At 31.8% G+C, this 23,561-nt stretch overlaps 1 protein-coding gene across 4 annotated transcripts in view; it reads left to right on the forward strand.

Moving 5' to 3' along the window:
- The window catches only part of LOC146998234 (uncharacterized), a 67,323-nt gene extending 45,558 nt beyond the window's left edge, over window positions 1-21,765 (forward strand). For all 4 annotated transcript variants that reach the window (XR_015040044.1, XR_015040045.1, XR_015040046.1 and 1 more), the window contains exon 2: window positions 21,125-21,765. Coding sequence is in view for 1 of the 4 variants with exons in the window: in XM_085812387.1 (XP_085668513.1) it covers window positions 21,125-21,379 (255 nt within the window). In the remaining 3 variants the exon portion in view is untranslated. The remainder of the gene's footprint in view (window positions 1-21,124) is intronic.
- The last annotated feature ends 1,796 nt before the right edge of the window (window positions 21,766-23,561 follow it).

Consider the following 23,561-nt stretch of genomic DNA (forward strand, 5'->3'; position numbering starts at 1 on the left):
TGCTTATTTTGTTTGTGACCTGCTCTACAAGTACTGCTACAATGCTAATCGTGAATATAGTGTTCATGAAATAATGTTGTGTTTTAGTGTTTTATGTGTTTCCGGTGATTAAAAACTTATATGGTGGTGTTCTCCAATCTCTGTGGTTCCAGCGGTGCAATATTTGGGTACCGTTATTAGCTTTGTGCTTCGGTTATAACGCCCTAAGTGATATATCGCATATCATTCATATTTCGATTATTAAGTTCATATTGAAAGGTTGGGTTTCAGAATTAATTCATATAAAACCAAAAAATAACATGCAACGCTAAGGCACATTCTGGTTTTGCTGAAAATGTAATCAATACAGAAGCAACAAAAATTCAAGCTGTTGTGGTATATTCATTATTTTCAAAATACAAAGAAATTATTGGACTCGTACCAGTACTTAATATGACTGCTGAAGATTAATTAGATATATGTAATAGTTAAAATTAATAATAATGCACATTCTATAGTACGTTGTCTTTTGTATAGTATGCAAAAATGTTTTAAACAGTGTATGAAATGTATGATCGAAGAACTAGCGTTAAGGAAACATTAGCATTTCTATGAAATATTGTAATATATAATTATGTGATATTTAATTGTGTAATACACTTTTCATGGAACAAAATGAATGGATTTGTTAAATTACTAATAAATGTTGGCATAAAAATTAGAGAAACTGTTCATTGCTCTTCAACCGGTGACATTCCATGTACATTATTTACTTTACCGGATGCTTATATAAACGAACGTCTCGAGGCGCGCTTTGGCTTGCTGCCAAATTCGAAGTTAGAATAATTCAACTTCGCACTTACTTGAAAGCTAGACTTTCTAGCTAAGAGCGGTAAACGGAACGGAAAGATTCCAGCAATTCTTTCAAGTAATTTGGTAAGGCCATTTGTAAGACATTTGAAAAAACTGACTTCATGTGTGAAATTGAATCAAGCAATGACTGATATAAATAATATTGCTTATATTTAAAATAAAGTAATGCACTGTCAATCAAAGAACGCACTGTGAATCTTATGATTGTTCTGTCCCTATCTACGTAGGGAAGTCAACTGAAAACCATAAAAGTAGAAATAAAAATCCGCATATGGCACCAGTGAGCTGTAAGTCGGCATGCCTGTTTGCGATAGTATACCGGATGTCTCCTAGATGGCAGCAGCCGGCAGATGCACAAACACCGCCGCAACAACAGTTCCAAAATGGCAGCCCCACTAGCAACATGCACCAGCGAGGTGCAGCGTTCTGTGATTCGGTTTTTGCGAAGTGAAGGTGTGAAATCGATTGACATTTTTAGGCGAATGAATGTTCAGTATGGAGATGCGTGTTTATCACAGCCACAAATCTATGAATGGTGCCGGAAATTTGCAAATGGTGTTACGTCCGTGGCCGATGCTCCACGCCCTGGCCAGGCTCGGCGCGTAGTGACTCCAGAGACCATTTCAGCCGTTGAAGCCATCGTTTTGGAAAACCGCCGTGTGACAATAGACGAATTGCAGCATGTGTACACATGAGTCATGGATCGGCACATCATATTGTGCATGATGTTCTCCAGTTTCATAAGGTGTCTGCAAAATGGGTGCCCCGACAACTGACGCCTGAACTGAAACAGCGACGTGTTGATGCGTGCGAAGACCTTTTGTGGCGTGCTGAACGTGACGGTAATGCCTTCCTGTCACGAATTGTCACTGGTGACGAAACATGGGTGCATTACCATCAGCCTGAAACAAAGCGAGCGAGCAAGGATTGGCGCCACTCCTCATCACCGAAAAAGTTTCGGACACAGCCGTCTGCTTATGTTGACTCTCTTTTGGGACGAAAAGGGCATCATCTTGGAACACTACACGCCACGAGGAACCTCTGTGACGAGTGCTACATACTCAGACCTCCTAAAAATCATCTCCGGCTTGCCATCAAAACGAAATGACGTGGATTGCTGTCAGCCGGTGTGCTGCTGCAACACGACAATGCACGGCCCCATACGGCGCGTGCAACGGTTGCGACCATCACAGACCTGAAATTTGAATACCTCCCACATCCCCCTTACTCGCCAGACCTCGCACCGAGAGATTTCCATTTGTTTGGTCCGCTCAAACAAGCAATGGGCGGCAGGAAGTTCCACTCCGATGAAGAGGTACGCAACCCGGTGCACGAGTGTTTTTTTTCTGCAGGTATTCACGCTCTTCCGAAGCGCTGGCGGACTTGCATTGAACGAGGAGGGGACTATGTTGAAAAGTGATTTACTTCTGTACCCTATGTGACCAATAAATAATATTAAAAAAAAATAATTATGGTTTTCATTTGACTCCCCCTCGTACTTACGTCAACTGTCTTCAGTGAGTGAATTTGCTTTGTTGTGAGCTCCAGTTTGGAAGCCCCTGAATTGAGGATAAATCATCGTATAAATGCCTAATTTGTGTGTTTTTTTTTTTTTTGTTTGTTTGTTTGTGAATATCTGCTCTACAAGAAGACACCAAGACATCATTTAGATAAATCATTTAGAAAATATCAGGTGCAATGTGCTCCAATGCTAATGGCGAATATAGTGTTCGTGAAAAAGTGTTCTGTTTTGGTGTTTTGTGTGTTTCCGTTGGTTAAAATTATACTGTAGTTGGTGCTCTCCAATCTTCAGTGGTTCCAGCGGTGCAGTATTTGGATACACGGATTAGCTATTCGGTTATAACGTCCTTAAGTGCCATATCGTATATCATTCATATTAATCGATTATTGTGTTGGTGGTCAGAATTAATTCCTATAAAGCCAAAAATAATATACAACGTAAGGCAATTTCTGGTTTTGTTGAAAATGCAATCAATGCAGAAGCAACAACAATACAAGCTGTTATGATATGTTCATTAGTTTCAAAATACAAAGAAATTATTAGACTGGCACCAGTACATAATATGACTCCTGAAGATGAATTAGATATATGTAATAACAAGAACCAATACATTAAAATGAATAATAATGCACATTCTATAGTATGTTGTCTTTGTATAGTATGCAGAAATTATTAATGATTTTTAACAGTGTATGAAATGTATGATCGAAAAAATAGTGTTAAAGAAACATTAGCATTTCTACAAAATATTGTAATCTATAATTATGTGATATTTAATTGTATATATTAAAAAACACTAAATATTTTTATTGATTACAAATTGCAGTTTTAGTACTTTTCCTTTGGTATCTATTCTTCCACACACTGTGTAATTCGCGGTTTTTTTTAAATATTGCCGTTATTGTATATTTATTAGATTATCTCAATAAATGAATGTTGAAAATTAGGTTTTACTTTTTATTAAATTAAAGTATATTCTATTTTCTTCGCTCACTTTTTATGTGCTTGTGGCAACAAAAAAATTCATAATAAATAGAAACAAAAAGCTTCATCGTGTGCTATTTCACGAAGAGCTTACTTTAACGTACTTAGCTTACCATCATATATTATATTATTTAAATTATTTCTATACAGTAACAAAAGGAAACTTATTGATTATAAGAAGTGTAATCTACCTCTATTGTAAAATGTAGAAACTAAAAATAAGTAAATACATTAACACATGATCAAAAGAAATGGTGTTAAGAATCATCAGCACAAGTAAATATTGCAATCCATAATTATTGCTTACTATTTAAAGTGCACAAAATTTTTTTATTAATTGGAAATTTTAGTTCTGTTACCTTCCTTCTGCTATTTATACTTTCAAACACTACTAGTTCATGTTTTTTCTTAAATAGTGCTGTCATGTATGTTGTTTGTTAGGCTATTATTTAATTTTAAATATGAATATGGGAAGTTATTAGATTTCCTTATATTTCTGTATGAAATATTTTTGATCACATTTATTAACTACTTTATACGGTCTTTCATTTGCATATCTTGGAGATATAGAAGTTAATGGTTATATTTTTTACTGTGAAAAGCGAATAAATTTATACTTAAATTCAGATAAAATACTGATTATGCTACCTTAAGAACTGCTTCCTAATTTATCATGACAGGGGCAATTTTTAATGTCTCTAAGATTTAACAGAAATAAATGTGATAATGCTGTTATCCGAAACACTCTTTTTTTTACCTACATAAATATCTTTAGTTTTATTTATGTCTAATTGAGTTTTATTTACTTGAAACCTACTATTAATGTTATATATTTATAATAACCACTTTCATAATTACTCTCACTTAAGGGAAAAATGATGAAATTTTAAATAATCGTAACTTAGTATTTACGTTATTTAAAATATATAGTTTAAAGTACTGAAAATAATTAAGGATATTATTAATTATGCATATTTAATCTAAAGAGAAATTTTAAAACTACAGTTTAAAGCATTGTTTCTCAACTGAATTTACTCCAAGGGCTGGTAAAATATTTCGGTAGGTTCTCGCGGACCGGTAATTTTAATAATTCGACCCATTGGTACAACGTTTTTTGGCAGACAGCTAGATATTTCGCGGACAGGCAAATATTATCGGCGGACCGGCGGCTGAGAAACACTGGTTTAAACTACTGAACATAATTTAGGCTATTATTAATTATGCATGTTCAGTCTAAAGAGAAAAAACTGTATTATCTTCTGGTTTTCAGGAAATGATAAAATATTTAAACTTTAGAAAAATACAAGGAATAGAAAATTTTAAAAAAGAATAAAAATATGTTAATTATTAAGCTTATTTTTCTGCATAAATCAATATGTAACACAAGGACATAATAACGGCATTTTCACAACTGTTGCAAACAGATGAAATTTTTTGAACATTTAGGCGTCCTGATACGATACTTTCACAACCAAAATATCACCTGCGAAAGACACAATAACGACGTCTATGCGACAAAAACCTCATCTGAAAACACGTAATAAAGACACCTTTGCAACGGTTACAAAACAGTGGAGTTTCACGGACATCTGGGCGTCTTAAAGACGACATATTGCAACGTTTTTGTAATCGACTCGCGACAAGTTTCCAATGTCGTTATGACGTTGCCGTGCTAGTTGGAACTGCACTTCGAGATACAAAGACCAAGCACTTGTGGTCTGAAACAAAGATAATAAGAACTATTAGATAATTAACTTTAAATAAGAGCTAAACTCGAATATTTTACACTGACGATTAACACTAAGATTGGCCTTTTAGATTTTTACGTATATAGTACTCAAACTGTGAAAAACTACAATATGTATTCGATATCAACAGGACTAAACCACTGGCATTAACCCTGTCCGGCACGCTACCGTTTAAAGTCGGAGTTTTGATTTTTAAAAAAGGTAGGCAGTGTAATTAGGCCTAGAGGAACACACAAGTAAAATTTTGTGAAGATAGCACTTATCAATTAAGACACAATAACACACCGAACAAATACTAATTCAGAAGTCAAACAACAAAAATCAGCGTTATATTTTCAAAATTTTCACAGGACTAGTTTTGATGGTTTTAACCGAACCACCATCCTCAGCTGCTAATGGTGGTTCGGTAAAACCATCGAAACTAGTCCTGTGAAAATTTTGAAAATATAACGCTGATTTTTGTTGTTTGACTTCTGAAATAGCACTTATCATTTTAATTCTGTGGGTGTGCCCAAAGTGGCACACTGATTGAATAGAGTTTCGAAAAGAGTGGTGAAACAAGTAATACAGACTCTCAGTTGCCCTAGATTATCGGTGAGCCCGGTCTGGGCACACCTAGGGTTCGCCGTTTGATTTTAGGCAATATTTCAAGGTAAAATTAAAACTAATATAGAAATAGGAGATTAGCATATAGCCAAAAAAATAACAAAGAAATTTACTTTCAAACAATTCCTTTTATACACTAAAAAAGTCTGGAAGATATCTTTGGAAAATGAGGGTCTTAAAAAACTAAACATGGCTAAAATATATAGACTGGTTTGTGTTGAGCTGCAATCTACTATAAATAAAGAAGGTTCAGAATAACTTATAAATCCTTTTTCATTAAATTTTTCTGTGTGTACAGAAGGAAATTTTTAGGTGGGTCCATACCGGACATATTGTGCCGCAAAGGGTTAAAAGTGGACAGCAATTGATTGAAAACACGCGTGAAATACAGTGGCGAGAAGGCTCACGCTCTCTCTACTTGGCGAAAAGCCATAACTTAAATACTTAAGAGTTTGGAAGCACAATTTGCATAACAAAACTAACGCTTTTATTCTGGCTAAAAGTGGAAAATAAGAGAGGACAGTAAAGTTTTAAAATGAAATAAACTTTAGTAAAACTTAAGGTCCTTATAACACTACCTATTCTTCTTCAAAAATCAAAATTTAACTGATCAAAGTTAATGTCTTTCAGGCTTCAGTAATGGGTCCAAAAATGGTCTTTGGAAAATTTAACTTTTCTAAATAAAACATATTTGGTATGCTTTAAGTTAGGTATTGATATTTACAATTTACTTGTAGAAATTTTAGCAACATATAGCAACATTTTTATGCATTTTCTGAATATAATAAATTTATTAGTAAAGAATTATATTAATTAACACAATTAACTTTTATTTTCCCTATACTCTCACTTCTACTCTGCGATCCCACCAGGAAGCAAATTAGTGCACTGCACTCAGACGTCTTGAAAGCTTAATGCATTTGAGATCAGAGTTCTAGAGTTTGGAAAAAAGCCTTTGGGAAATACAGCTGACCGTTTACTCTGATTTCCTCTCTTGCTCCTGAATTGGTTTACAGGCTCTAGCTTTGCTAGCCGTAATTGCTTTGTTAAATATTGAAAACCGAACCAATGTTTACTAGGCTCATGTAACTTTGTATTTAATAATTCAATTTGACTTTAAATTTCCCCAAACGGCGGAGGCTGCATTCTGTTACATTTTTATCTCTTGTGTAGCCGTCAGTCTAACGTGTCAATGCAAACTCAGACGAAGTTTTAAATAAATGTTCATCTTTTTTATTGGAATGTATCTCCAAATTATATAAACTTCTGTGTCCCATGCAGCAGTAAATACTTTTTGTGCGGAAATGACCACGATTTGATTGAAACTTCATGTGCGAAAGTGCCGCTAAACCATTGTTGATGATTCCGTGTTTCTATTTCTGGGGAAACACGTTTATTTATCACATATTCTGATTCAGAAAATATAATGATCATTTGAAAATCATTCCTTGATATACTTTTTAATTCAGTCATCTTATTTCTCTAAATTACGAAGACCTTCTACATGTTAATTAGGGATTGCGTTTGCCTCTGGTATGACAACTAAACTAATAATAAATCCAAGCTTTCTAAAATTTAAATATGTTGATTAACGAACACTTCGCTTAGAAGTACAAGTAATGCTTGTTAACAACATTCTCAAATTAATCATATATAATTGACTCAAGGGTGTGGATTCGTGGTTTTACGCGTTTCACTGGGGAGACTTAATTAGTTCTTTAAGCTTATTTACTACCAAATTCAGCTTCAAAAGCTCTCACTTCACTGGTGCAATAAAGTGCTTCATCCTGTTACTTCGCTAATTTGACAAATACAAAATAGCGATATGTTGAGAATAGCTGAGAAAGATATAGAAACAATACCGTTCGTTATTTTTATTTATTTCTGCTGAAACTAAAATTACGAGACAATTTACGTACGCGTTAGTTTTCCTTTTTGTTATAGAGCTCAATGTTTAGGCATGTTCTCTAAAATATATGCTTATTATATTACATTAATAATTGCTCTAGTAAAAGCGTCTCGAAATATTAGGTAAAAGTTATTTGACTGCCACTTTGGAAGATTACATCAACGTAATTTTACTTTATATTATACATTTCCCATCAAAACAGTCATTCTCAGTTCTTGTACAGTACTCTATATTTTATAATATAGAGTACTGTACAAGTACATATAACAGTTCTTGTACATTCTACTCTATATTTGAATAACTAAGGCACAATTGCATTATCTGTTGTACGTTTCATTACTTACCGCTAAATTTAGATATTTACCATTTCGAAAATCCGAAGTACGATCAAAGTAGATGATATAGATTTCCACAGATTATCATATAGTATATATAAAATTATCTATAATAAATAATTATTAAATTCTACATTTCTCGCTGGTTTTCCTCAAGCCTAAGTAATGACTATGAATGGATCTTTAAAATTAAGGAATCATATTTCTGGTTGTTTATCACATTTTGTTGTTTCGAATATGTTCCTAAATCTTAGTTTTCTTTAAATAATGGATATTAATTTCCATTCTCATATAAATTATATTACATTCAGCTTTAAATCAATTCAAAGTTACTGCAAATCAGTGCAGCAGAACATGAGTCATTATGTAGCATAAATAGAAAATAATAAGCAGTTATCTTACATATTTTAGATTGTCTATAACAAAGAAAATGAATGTTTAGTCCTTTAGTACAATAATAGGGAGAACAAGATTAAAGCTGTTTCAAACATACCCAGAATTATCGCTTTTTGAACTCTTTAAGAAACACTTTTCTTCCACTTAAGAAATAACGATGACCCTGTCGACCAAATCATACAGACTATAGATAATAGCTATGCAATCTTAAAAATCCAGGACAATATAGTCGCGCAGGTTTCAGAGCATTGCCTTTTAGGAAAATATAATATCTTTGACGTTTCCTTCGAATTTAATCAATCTGCGATTTCCTTACAATCTGAATGGTTTAAAAGCTTATAGGGTCATTATTATTTTAATAAGCCAGCTATTATTATCTAGAACTTTACGGTAACTTCTCCTTTTCTTTTTCCTCATCAGAAATTTAAAATAAGCTAGAGAGTATTTAAACTGAGGTTTTTGGTTTGTATGACAAAGTGCGCTTTTGATCATCTAGGCCCGTTACTAGGTTTTTCAAGCTCTAGTAAGTTCGCAGTTAGTCGGCGTTACGTTATAGCTGCCATTATTTAAAGTGTACCTTGGTGAGACTTTCTAAGCCAACTTAGCTTTATATTAAATTGAGCAGTTTTGACTACCAGTTAAATTTTAAATTTCAATTTGATTATCACCTTAATAAGTTACATCGCCACAAGTGATTGATCTAGTCAAGCATGAAAATAGCTTTATGTTTAAGTTAAATTTTTAAAAGAATGTTATTTTAAAACCTTTCTAAGAATGTATTTCTAAGAATGTATTAAGTTAACTTCGAACACAGCGATAATTCTAGCTAGCCTGCTAGGAGGTTAACGCTAGTTTGTGCTACCAAAGAAATTCGGACTCTATATCCTAATAGCTCATAGCTCATAGCTCATCGAAGCAATTAAAACTGTCTTCTTTTAATTCTTGTCTTTCTTATAATTAATAAAAGAGGCTTACAGTAATTTAGAATCCGTTGGGGTTTCAAAGTTTTAAAGTTTATGATGCTTCATACTTTTTTATGCTAAACATTTCTTTGAAGTACAGAACAGTAATCCAAAATTTTCAGTTTTCTTTTTCTTTATCTAAATAATGATAAGAATGCCAAAAGTTTTACAATGAGTAAAATTAATATTATATTTTTAAAAAGGGTAAGCGATTTGCATTCTATTAAAAAAATGAAATTCAATACGCATTCCTGGTAACAATTAATTGGGGTTAAAGGCCGGGACCGCTGTTTTTTCAAATGTGCATAAATATCTTTTTCTTTATAATTTCGTGTCTTTTTAGGGCGTCAGTAATGAAATGCACTTCATGAGTTGTCTTTCAAAGCATTATCAGAATTACTTTTATACATTTTTCGTTTAGTTTCAAACTAAACAATTTAAAGAAGAAAGCCAAGCTGCAATTTGAAATCAGGTAAAAGATTACACTTCAGTGAATTAAATCCTGAATTAGTTGTTTTGTTTTCGCTTTTTTTCTTCTTTTTTATGAAAAATAGTTTAAAATAAACAAACTCAACTAAATATAGTTGAATTTTTTTCTATTCTTTTAAAATAAACGAAGAATTTTAAGTGTAAAAAAGAGAAATGCTTATAAACTTTTATGTCAAATTAAGTGTAAAACTCTATCACATTTTTAAATAAACGGTATTTGAAAGGTTTGTTTAATGAACATTCATGAAATTTCAGTATTCGAGATTTAAGGAAAATAAATTTGTGCCATATTTCATCCAATAAAGATTATTGCAAAAATGGCCCAGCGACATAAGAAAATAAGGGATACAATGTACAGCCCCTGTTCTTCCTTTATTTCGCTTTTTCAAGTTAAGTATTAAATTTTGTTTAGGAAATTCTACAAAAGAGTGCTTTGAAAGAAAAGAGAAATCCAACTTCCTATCTAGAGAGAAAATGCTTAAAGTTACCTTTTTGGAACTTCTTTCTTCCGAAATCTTTTGACCATGGAGCTATTCATTTGTGTTTTCATTTTGATGTTACAGCTTTTTCATCTTTTGTAATTTTTCTTCAAACTTTGCTCTTTTTCTCGGAGGCTAATGCATTCTTTCCTGGCTATAATTAATACGATGACAGAAGAAGTTAGAAAAAGAACTTCCTGTAGTTTATTCTAAAAGAAACATTTTTGGTTTTTAATACCAGGTATGTTCGTCGAACTTTCTTAAATATCCAGATTGCGGTTAATACATCGATTAGTGTTGTTGGAAAATTTATTTGTGAAAACACTAAATGTGGTATATCAAGTGGTAAACTTGTTAAATCAACAGACTATTTTAAAAGTGATTAGTTGATCCTTACAATGCATAGTATTTTTACAGCATAAAAGTGGCCGGCGATATTCTATAAAAACAATGGTAAATAAATTAGATGTTGTCTCTTTTGGGCTTGAAACTACAAGAATTTTCCAAAACAAAAAAAAAAAAAAAAAAAAAAAAAAAAAAAAAAAAAACTGAAAGGCTTTCAGATTTTTTGTTTGTTTGTTTGTTTGTTATATTACTTCCAAAGAGGCGTTTTTTAACGTTTAGAGTGTTACCTTTATTTATTAACTATCACGTTCGAACAGCAATATCGTAAAATAATTTTGAAATGAGCATATCTTTAGAATTTCTGATACACAGTCTCGCGCGCTGAAGATAAATGTTTTGGTTGTTTTTTCCGCTTACAGTGTTGCCATTACTCGCTTTGAAATCGTTGAGTTTGTTAATCAAGAATTCGTTAAAGTGTTACAAAATATGAAATCGATAATATAACAAATTTCAAATTTGGTCTTCCAGGTGCCCATATTCGAGTAGAGGACTACGTTATTCAAAATTTGATATCTCTAGGTAACGTTGTTTTTTTCACAATGCGAGAAAGATACATACATTCATGCATATTCTTTGGTATTTAATTTCTTTAAATATAATTCATGGCGATAAAATTTGATGGCAACAGTTTGAAAAGTGAATCAACGCAAAATGGGAAAATGAAATTAATAGCTTTTCTAGGCTCACGTTCTTTGGGTTAAAAAGCATTAAAAGAGAAATAATTTTGTTTAAATTTACTACTATTATTAAAATTTAATATTATTTTAAAATCTACAGAAGTTATCAACATATTATCTGATTGAATTTCATAAAATCTTGAAAAACATAAACATACTGAAATTAAAATTTTTGGCAACAGTGTATAGATTAGAATACAAAATCTGATCTACTACTTTGACATTCTTTCTTCTCTGAAGTGTCGCATATAAACACGCTGTGGATCAAAAAATATCATTTTGTTATTCACATAGAAAAAAAAAAAATCCTAATCCACAATTCAAATATATGGTAAAAAGAAAAAAATAACTCTTTGGGAAAAAAATAATTGCAGGTTGATTGAAAATTGCTTAAAAACTCACACGATAAACGGCATCACAATGAAAGATTAGGCTCTTAACCAACAATATTCTTTTTAATTTTTCATAACGCGTTATAACATGCGTCATTTTAAAATGCGTCATAACAGAGGCAATATTTTTCAGAAATTTACTAATTTTCTTTCGAGCAAAAATAAAATAACACATTTAAGCAATTTATTAACATTATTTTTAAAAGTGTATGTGGAAGTATTTTCGATTGCAGAAAACGAGGAAAAAAATTGTTTACATTTGGATGTAAAGCTTTACGTGAACTCAAGAGAGCTCTTTACTGGTTAATCAAAAGAATGGAAATTTATGTTAAAGGTTATTTTTTGCAATTTTCCTTAAAACGCTATACTAACATACGTAGAAAGCAAGCTGCGAGCTTTCTTTTGTTTACAAAATTGTGCTTCAAAGCAGTGCTCTAGCTGCAGTTTGTTCAGCATTTCTTCAACCAGCTTTATTTTTTTGATATATAAATTAATTATTTTAAGCCAATATTTTTGCAGTTGTTAATATCAGATGGAATCTACAGACCTAAATTATTAATGCAACAATTGTATTGCTTTTTACAAACTGCAAACTCGAATTTGTAGTCTATCCACTCTGTATATCACAGAACATTGACAATTAAATGATATAAGCAGTTTGAGACAATGATCGACTTTATTGTTTTTTTACATTTAAACTGCATTACTTTTTGAATGACGCTTACGATTGTCATTTATATAATATTATTAAATCTAGAAATCCCGATTATCCTCTGTGATTACTGGATTTTAGAAAGACTTTATGACAGCTATATGCCTCTATGCATTCATTTATAACTGTAATCACGAGCTGTTTAAGGCGATTCTTGCGCGTTTTACTTTTAGAAATTATCTAAAGTTTACTAAAGACACTAAGAGTTGCGAAAAATACTTTATATACACTTTGACAGTTCAGAAATGTTCCACAAAACTTGGACACCACAATTATCACAGAACAGAAGTAACCGATGTTTCTGGTTGTCTGGTACATTCTAACAATATTTATAAGCATCTCTGAATTTCAACATTGTAGATACATTCAGATATCTACAATAATTCATGAAATATTTCTTCAGATTTTATCGTAACTCAGATCGAAAAATGTTATTAACTTAGTGATTTGTTTCCTGAAGCATTTCAATTAAAATAAGATAGATCTAATCTATTCCAGGATTGTTTGTTTCTTAAACAAAGGCTATTTCTTCTTCCTTGAGATTTTAATTTTGAAACGTTTTTCAACAGTTTTTTACAGTTTTACTTCTAATTCCATATCTACTTTCAACAGTTCAATATCTTAGAAAAGATTTAAATTTTTAATTATCTCTTAAAAAGATTTTAATTATTAAATTCCAAACTACTTAAAATAGTTTCAATTACTAAATCCCAAACTAATAAAACAATTTTGAGCCACTAGATCTAAATGATTAATTATTAAATTTACCTTTGCAAATGGTAATTTATTTTGTATGGTGAGCAATCTGTATTATGCGCAGTAGGTATTGTGCAGTGGAAATTCCAAGTATTAACAAGCCATAATTATTTCATGTGCATATAACTTCTAGCATGCGATACCAGATGAATTCCTGTAGGAATATAATAGGTAAGTTATGATTAGCTTATTTGAAAATATTTCGCCATTTCTTCACCTAGAAATCGGGTAGGTTCTATGCACATGATAGTGGTAGTGAAGCCTCCCACACTAGTTTCCACAACTTTCATTTTCTCGTTCAAAATTCACATCAGTGTAGATCTGTGGATTTCATTTAACTTTCGTTTCTTGTCCGCTATTATGTTTCATTCATAATATCTTACCATGTACTCCAAATGTTAGTATAAGGTTTAATACCATAGCCGGTGAAACAATACTAGGAAGTTACGGTCATAATTTTTGAGAGCAGATGGGCATCGGTATTGAATAGTTTTATTTAAATCTTTCAAATCTCACCATACACACTAACTCACCACACTTAATACCTATTGACTAGAATTATCAGATGCACAAATTAACGATTATGAGCTATGGACGTTTACAATCTAAGAATTTGTAAAATGATTAGAATCTTTTACTTTACAACAGAAAGAGAAATGTATGAAAAAATGTCTGAATGATATCAATTTTTCTTTTATTGATTTTTCAGAAGAAACTTCAAAAGGCATTCCATTTATTATGTTTTCTCACACTTAGTATATTTTATGATTATCACTAAAATACTTTTTTCCGTGAAATATTGCACCAGTATTTGAATAGCTCTGTCCTGAAAATGAAGTATTTTTAATTGTTATTAAATTGGCAATATCATAGATATTCGATACGATGTTCTGAATGAAGCATTTTCTAAATCATTTGCTTACATATATTATAAGTACCTTCAGTGAATCTATGCACATATAGGTTGTGTTTTATTGTAAAATACGATATCAATGATATATTCTTTATTTATCTTCAAACAACTTTAATTGTAACTCACCATTGTACTAATTTTAAATTTTCTTAGAAGTATTCGTCAACGTTACTGAAAGAATTTGAGTACTTCTTTCATATGCCTGTGATTGCAAAGTTATAGAGCTCACGTTCATTTTCTTCCCCTAACAGTTCTCCATTCACATACTCTTTATCGGGAAACAAAAATATCTCTTTAAAGTTTTTATTTTATCAAGGGCCATGATGATAATTGTGTATATAGATAAAAGAAATTAATAGAGCTCACCCAACTAATGAAAGATGTCAATTGAAAAACTACTTTGCGCAGCCACTATTTCAGTGCTAATTAAATGTAAATTTATTGTTTAACTCGCATCTGCATCAGAGAAGATTATATTACTCTCTGATCGCTGTTAACAAGAAAATCATTCATCTTTTCCAAAGTAATCTTACCTCCATGTGGAAAACGGTTTTTAAGTCCAATATTAATTTCTAACAAAACTGTAACTTATATGAAATTTTCTGCTTATGAAAATAGATAACAGATGGCATCAAATCAAGCATTACGTAATAAGAAGAAAGAATAAGAATTAACATAATACTCCTGAAATTCCTTAGTTGAAAAATATTGTTGGGTTGCATGTCCATTTATATAAAAATATAAATTATGATGAAAAGTATATGTAAGTGATAGGTTAAGAGGTTTTAAAAGAAAAGCCTTAAGTATTTTTATAAAATAACACAAACTAAATATTCAGGATACTTCTCATACCAGTCAGGCTAAAAAATAAGTTGCATAATTTAACATTATATAGTTTTTTAATGCAATCTTACGTAGCTAAATTTTTCTCCTTAGCAGCGAAGGAAAAAATAATGAAACAAAATTAGCATCCTATACAAAGCAAAATTTCCGCTTAATGAAAGTGAAACGCCATAATTAATGAGTCAGTCATGAATTAAAGCAAAATAATTAATGAGTCATTAACAATTTTTATTCCGAAAACAAGTCTTAGTTAACTATTTTGCTTGAGCAGTAGTTTTTTATGACAATTTTTTTGTTTCCCCTTGCATACAAAAAATAGAAAAGCGGTTCTAGCAAATTCTTAATTAAGATTATTTAATAAGTAAGGCTATTAGTAAATTGTATTAAATTTCAGATTGCTACAGAAATGTTAAGTTTTCTTTAATTTTGCAAATGATATTTATGTATTCTTATGGTCTGAAGAAATTTCAAATTCCCGAATGTTATTTTATGAGGAAAATCTGATGTGTACACCGCATGACTTCCTTGTACGGAATATTAATTTATACGGAATTTTTTCTGTATTTCATTTAATCCTATTCCCTCCAATTTCATTACAGATATATTTCTCATTCAATTAATTCTGTTCTCAGTTCGCGGCAACGCAACAATGCATAAATCTTCAAAATATCTTCATTAAACATTGAAAAATATGGAAAAAAAACACCAAATACTATTAAAACAATAAAAAAATTAAAATTAGAGTTTCTAATCAAAAACCACTACTTCGGCCAGCAAGCAACATGGCAGATTTTTTGGTGCACAAAAATGAAAGTTTAATTTTGGTCCCACTCCGCAAAAGACACTAAGGGTGAAGAAACTGAATCCACTATTATGCTAAGTTTCAAATGTAAACAAATATGGCTGCTATAGTAAATAAAAATTAGGCTTAGCCCCATTTAAACAACTTTTAATTGTTCATAATCCTACAACTATTGCATGCAGATTAACTCAAGCCATAAATATCTTAACCAGAAGATAAGAACCATATAAATCAATATTAAAAAAATGCACTATTTACCAACATATAAGAATGAAAAAACTGAGCACACTGAGCCGAGTAACACAATAGGTATGTGTACGTATATGTTTACATACCTTTGGTGAGGCCGATCGTAATCAAAAAGGGAGGTGCACAACTGCATATTATACCAGTCCTATGCAAAATCTCAGTGTTCTGAGGCTAGTCATTTCTCAATTATGCGAGATACATATATACATACGTACGTACGAACGGAAAGAATTCGCTTCAAAAGAATTCGCAGCTATTTCTTATCATTGTTTCTTTCAATACTGGCATACAATTACATAAAAGTTTTGCCAGATAGTTCAATTTTATGCCATAAGGACATTCGCGGTAATTAAATCCATTAGGATGCAATTATGCGCCTCTCCTGAAGCCGAAAATACAGAAAAGGCAAGGTCAAGGGTTAAATTCATCAATTCTAATTAGAATGCACTAGCGAAGTAAAGCACTGCGGTTTTACATAATTTCTGCTTAAGCTATTCGTACGAATAGAAATAATTCTTGCATTTAAACTTGTATTCCAAAATAAGATTTAACTTGAAATTAATGTAGATAATTGCTGAGAGAATTAGATTTTTGTAGTGTAGTTTACGTGAGAAGATATCACTTGGGGTCACGTGATATAAACCGGCGAATCAGGAGGTTGAACCACGAAATCATAGTACATTCTTAAATTAATCTCTTTTTACAAATTCCTTGTGTTTATTTATTCGCTTTTCTACAAAATTTTAAAAAAGATTAAGATATTTAAATAATAATTTTTTTTTTTTTTTTTTTTTTTTTTTTTTTTTTTAGAATTAACAGTTGTTAAAATTTTGTATGTGTAAACTGTATGTTGTCACCAATAAAGTCCACTTGGCGAGATTTACGCCGGCGAAACGGAAAGGTACCCTTTTGATCTTATGTGATTACGTCAAAACCTCGAGGGCTATCTGTTTAGGATATCTGCTGCTTCGAGGAGGACTTTCTAAGGGAAAATGACTCGTATACACGTTCCTGAGAGTCTACCGCACTCAGCGTACGGTCTGAGTGCCACCCTGCAGGTATAGTGGTTGATTGACGGTGGCTGCCGTATCCATACACCCGAATTTGAATCTCCATGAAGGCATGGTTGCTTGTAAATTTATAGTAACTATGCGGCATCGGAGCACTTAAACTAGAAGTAAAGAGAGCCGAAAAGCTTATCGAGTGTTTCGAGATATTGAAAGAGAGATGATATACCCTCGGACCGCCCTCTGATGTGTTCTCTTTCAAAAATGGACGGAGCGTAACAGGCCTGATGATACCTAATCTATCTTGAAACGCATGGTTCCGGCCTTGCGTTAATATGTACTGCTTGTACAAATAATATGAGATTTACATATCACTCGTTCTACTAATATTCGACAAAATTTAACGTACATTTTGCTTGTCTCGAAAGCGAAACTTGGCATACATATTAGATTTATAGATTTTAGTATTGTTCTAACGTAGGAATTTTGACATGAAATCGGATTTAATCTGAAAAATGACTTATCGATTCTTTTTACTTCCTTGTGCGAAGTAAAAAGAAGTATTGTAATAGTGAAAAGTTTCAGGCAGCATATTTCAACTAAAATATCCATTTTGACCGCTATCAAATGAAATTTAACGATGTTTTTGCGTGACATCTGTACGAAAGGACAGGATAAAAGACTCTTTTCCTCCAAAAAAAAAATATATATATAAAACTGCTTCAAAATGAATTCTGAAGAGAATTTTTCATGTTGTCTGTACGTACGTACCTATACTATAACTCGCATAACTCAAAAAGGGGTAGCCTCATAACGTTGAAATTTTGTATATTGGACTGCTTTAACATGTAGATGTGCACCTCGTATTTTGGTTCCAATCAAACGTATATAAATATATTTATAAATATATCAAGCAATAGTTGTAGAATTATCAACCATTTAAAAGCTGTTTCAGTGCGGTTGTGCCTAATTTTTAAATAACATGGCGGCCATGTTTGTTTATATTTGAAACGGCAGAATAGCTGATTTCTTGCCAATCTAGAGAGACTAATTTTGCAATAACAAAAATAACGCCTGCATTTATTATTGCAAATTAAATCATGCTTAATGCTTTCTGGAATTTTTTCGAGGAAATAAGTGTTTAAGATTTACTTTGTAATTTTTAGTATAGATATTTTGAGTTTTTATGTATTTTTGCCTTGTCGCGAAGTGAGAACTGAATTAATTGAATGAGAAATACTGAATCATCTGTTAAAAACTGTTTCTTTTTTGTTTTGTTTGCTTAATTTCTTTTATACTTCGTTCTAGATTTATTATAGTATTTGAATAGAACATGTGGCAACGATTAGATAATTCTTCAAATGATATAAATTTTGTGCATTCTGAGTTATAATATGATCTAGTCAACTAAAACGCTTTTCATTCCTACTAATAGATGGCGCCACACGAGCGCCTCATTTATTCAAAGTTTATTCAAAGTACTTATTCTACGGACAGCGGCACAGGAGCCTCTGTCGCTAGTAATCTCTGAGTTCTAGCACAGCATGTGCACAAGTACTTCCATATTATTGGATACAACTTACTGGATTCTTCACGCATTTAAAAGTCAAGTATAATATATTGGTAAAGGCAGTTAATGGTCGATTGCCTCTTCATGAGAATGATAAGACATATACATAGTTATAATATGAGCGAAATATAACGCTGTTAAGTGAACGTAGTGCCAGAGTGTCGCTATGGTAAACAAATATAGTGAATTTTAAAGAGTGTATTTATTCTATTGTTGTTTATGCGCTATCGACGAAGTACATTTAATTCAATCCAATAAGCTTAAATGAAATGCAAGAAAAATTGCGCATAATTTAATATTCCGTACAAGGAAGTCATGTAGTGTATACATAAGATTTTTTTATATTTCGATTCTACAATTCAAGCTAAGCCAAAGTACCAAGTTTTGTAAAAATCGCACGAGTAATTTTCTAAAAATTAGCTCTAAAAAACTTAGCTCCACAACGTTCATTGAAATTGCTATATATTCATTAGTATCTTTTTTTAACTAAATATAATTCATTCACTCTTTCACAATTCGCAATTCATGTTCAATCCAAGTTAAATACCCCTATATTTTTTAATTTTTAATTTTCAGTAATTTCTATAAAATTTTCGAAAGAAAAAAATATAGCATGTAAAATTTTTGCCGTTACTTTAAAATAGATATATTTATAGGCATACCTGCAAACAATAGTGTAATTTATTAAAAAATTTCAAGATATACGTGAATTTATATATTGGCGAGCTTTGAAATTTGGCACATTTCTTGTAAAGCGATAATAACGCTACATGTGTTTTGCGCACTTCTTAAATTATTTGAAAGAATGTACAGGGCAGCTTTTTTTTTTTTTTTTTTTTAATTTTTTTATTTATTAAGAATTTTTTCCATGTGAATTATTCTAAGTTGGTATATCATTTCAAAAGAAATTCGATTTTGTGTCAAAATAACGATATCAGGACAATGCTGTATACAAATACAATATATATCGTAAGTATCATATACGCTTTTAAGGCATAAAACACGCAAGTTAAATTTCGTCAATTAGCCCAGTAGAACGGAAATGTCCTTTTTTTTTTTATTTTTTTTTTTTATACAGAGTGTCTGAGTCTGTTCGTCAGAGTCGATTCGTCTAAGACGCTGAATATCATGTTCTGCAGAGGAGAATTAATAAAATGTTTTAGACTCTCTTTTCTCGTCGAAAAATGGAAATTTCGATGCATAATTTTAATTACCGCAAATCTAGAAAACAGAAGACCTAGAACATAGAACAGGCCTAGAAGACAGTATGGGATACTCTTTGGCTAATGTAAGGAAATGGAGAATTGGTGGCATCAAAAGTCCGTTTAATTGTTAACTAGGCCAATCAATAAACAGTGAAATGAATTTTCGAAAAGGGAGATTATGAAAGAATGATAAGAAACGAAAGAGAAAGGTAGATGAGCTATTTCGTGAAGTTTATACTGAAGGATAAAGATTAAAGGAGAGGGGCGGGGGATTTACTGAAGATTCATCGGAATTTTTTGTTTGATGATCAAGGGAATTAAACGGTTATTTCGTGTGGGCACTAGACTTTTCAAATAGTTAAATAGTGTAAGAGAGAAAGATTGAAAATGAGCAGTGATTGTTAACTAGCATGTAGAAGGATTTATGAACAGTGAACAGACTTTAAAATGATGACCATCTGAATGAACTGTTACTTAGTGAAATTTGAAACTGTTAATTACTGAGTTACGGCAGAAAGATACAAATTCAACACTATAAAAATGTATATCCCCAATGGTCGACGTTGCGATAGTTCTAGTCTACGGGATTTTATTTAGAGGTCATTTCTTGAGGGTCTTCCGTGCTTTTAAATGCTGCTCAAATCTGGAGATGACTTTCCTATAACGGAACTGAAAAAATTTCGTATAGTTCAACCGAAACAGCCGCGGGTAGGAGCACAACCTCCTGATATTTTGCCTTTCGGACCTATTTATTTACAGAAAAGGAAGAATGAACATGAATCTTGTAGCAGGATTTTGAAGACCTACATTTTGCTTGTTGATTTTCACCGTAACTAATTTAAGATAATATGCTGATTATCATTTAAAATCAACTGCTTGTTTAATTTTGTGCATTAATTTATTTCTTTATATATTGGAAAAACTATTAGTGTTTTCAAAATAAAATTTTTCTAGATATGGTATATAAATTTATCATTACAAGTAATAAATAATTATTACTATATAATAATTGTTATTACAATGATTTAATTATTATATTTTCTTAGATAATTTTCATTATTAAAAGATCATTACAATAAATTGAAAAATAATATTTGTTGTAATTGTTTATAAATATTTTACTATGATAAATAATTATTATAACTGTACTAAAATTAATAATTATTGTATATCTTTTTTTTTTAATTTTTAGCTTTACTTAATAATATAGTTCTATTATTTTTAGTGATTAGTGACCTTATATTTAAAAATATATGCTGTATTCATGTAAAATTCATATGACATGAAAAAAAAACATGTTTTCATTTCCAGGGTTGCAAATCAAAGCGAATCTTTGAGTTCATTTGTGCGAATATGAAACAAAGGTGGAAAGGACAACTCATGATAGGAACCCCCGATGACATGAGAAATTTCCCTCCTTCGGCAGTAAATTCCGTTTACCGGCGGAACAATCATGCGACTTCCTCACGCCATCTGGACGATTCTAAGTATTCTGACAGAATGCCAGCTAAGGTTGCGTATGCCACGGCTGAACTATATGCTGGATTAAGAAGCTCGCTTAATTAGTGTGAAGTATTCGTAGGATACCAATCAGAGACAGGATCTCAAATTTGATCACGAAATTTGATGGAAGTTCCAACGTGCATCTTGATAACAGTCCACGATTACTGTTTAGCTCCTCTTAGCGAATAGCAATGACTTTATAATTTTTAATGAATAACTTATGTTCAATTCAAAATAGGTCAAGTTTTGTTAATATGCTTGTTATGAATTTAAACAGTAAATTCTCTCACCTTTTGGAAGCGATATTTTGGACCTAGAATCATTCCAATGATTTTGAAATGTAACTTGTATTAAAATATGTTAATAGTATAAAACTCTTGGTAATTTTAAAAAAAAAATCATTTATGTAAATTATACGCTTATGCTGTTTATTTGTTTAAGAGGGAAAATAAATAACTAAACTAAAACCAGCCGAAGCTGCATAGAAATAACCTAAAGGTTTGGCCCATGTTAAAGATCACCGGCGAATATTAGCAGGTGTTGTATATTAAGTATAGAACACTATAACATAATTCATTTAACAATTTTGTGCAGTGCAACATGTCAGCATCCTGTGTAAATATTAAACTGGTGAATTGGTAATGGGTAAATATGTTCAATTTCAGTACAACATTCCTCAAAGTATGTTATGATAGCGTAACATGACATCAATTCTGCATAAATTACATTTAAGAACAATTCGTGTATTTATCAGAGTGAACATAAACAATAAAACAATTCAGTAATTTCAAATAACTATTTTGCGTTGTGAAACTGTGCAATAAATCAGTTAAATATAAAAGAAGGTCCAGTTCAAAATTTTAATTAAAAATTAAACATATATCAAAGGCAAGGAAACAATCTAACGTTTATTTAATTTAATAAGAATAAAGATTTATTTTGGATAGTTGGTGGCCGGTCTATTACATTTTTTCGAAGAAACCAAAATAAATTAACATATCTTTCAATTTAATTAAATTTTCCAAAGGGTGGGATCCCACACAAGATTCTTGACAATTAACAGTTATCGATGGACATCTTGCTTACAAATTCTTCTGTGTTGAAACAATATTCCTCCCGCTAGGCTTTGTGTGGAACCTTGTATTATCTACAAAATAAAGGAAAGAGGCAATTAATTAACTAATACAACTCAGGTTTGGAATCATGGACGCCGTTAGGCTCCCTTTCTTGGTTCGGCAGCTTCCTCCCGTCAGGTTCCCGTATTTTTTGTCTCTACCCGTCATTTTTATTTCAGAAAGAGTCAGCAGTTGAATCAGCACTGCTTTCTGTCTACCATTCAGGCTCTACCTCTCCAAGTTATTCATTTAGTAGGGGTACTCCTCCAGCTCAGGTAAAATTTGCAGCTCCGTCCGGCATCATCATTTTTCAGCATTTATTTTGCTTGCAGCTTCTGAAGTGTTGCCTCGGTCTCGTGCTCAAAGCGCTTTCTCGATGTCGTCGCAGCGCTCCTCTTTCTCTCTCTGTCTCCCAAATACGCAGCAACCTTTTATTATTATTATTATTATTATTATTATTATTATTATTATTATTATTATTATTATTATTGGCGAGATCTTGAATATCTGGCGAAGAATGGAGAAGTAAAAATCGCCGAGCACGCCAACCCATATGAAGGATGCCATGAAATCTCTACGGGAAAACTTCTTCGGCTACTAGATGTTAGCACAGCTGGCTCTGTTCAGCATTGCAGCCCCCCCCAAGGCCACTACGCGAGGTCAAATACGCCTCCGCTGAAAGGATGGGGGAACTAGCCGCGTCTCGGGGTCTCCATCTACTACAGCGAGTAGACTAACGGACAAGCCTTCACCCCCGTAAGCAATCCTCCAGCAGAACTTTTCTCTGCTAGAGATGGCTGACCAAAAGTGTGCAGAATATGGTAATTTTTACAGATGGTGAACTACTTGGCAAAGGAGTTCGGTGCGCAGCAATCCCCAAATAAGGAATTCCGAAAAGCAAATTCCAAGCCGACAATTTTTGGATGGGAAAAAATTACTGAACCATCTCAAAATTAAGAAATTTAGCACTGTAAATTTAACTATTATTTGACAATTAGTTTACTTTAATGTAATTACACACATGATGAAATTGTTTCTTCAGAAGAAATCAGTATACGTATTCATTTTCAGGATGAGTTCCTTTTATAATTGATTGACCTTATTAGTCAGAAAATATGAATTCAAGAAAC

Source organism: Stegodyphus dumicola, chromosome 3 (assembly GCF_044657685.1).
Source record: "Stegodyphus dumicola isolate Sdum_Otavi_A_Nest chromosome 3, ASM4465768v1".
Taxonomy (NCBI): Eukaryota; Metazoa; Arthropoda; class Arachnida; order Araneae; family Eresidae; genus Stegodyphus; species Stegodyphus dumicola.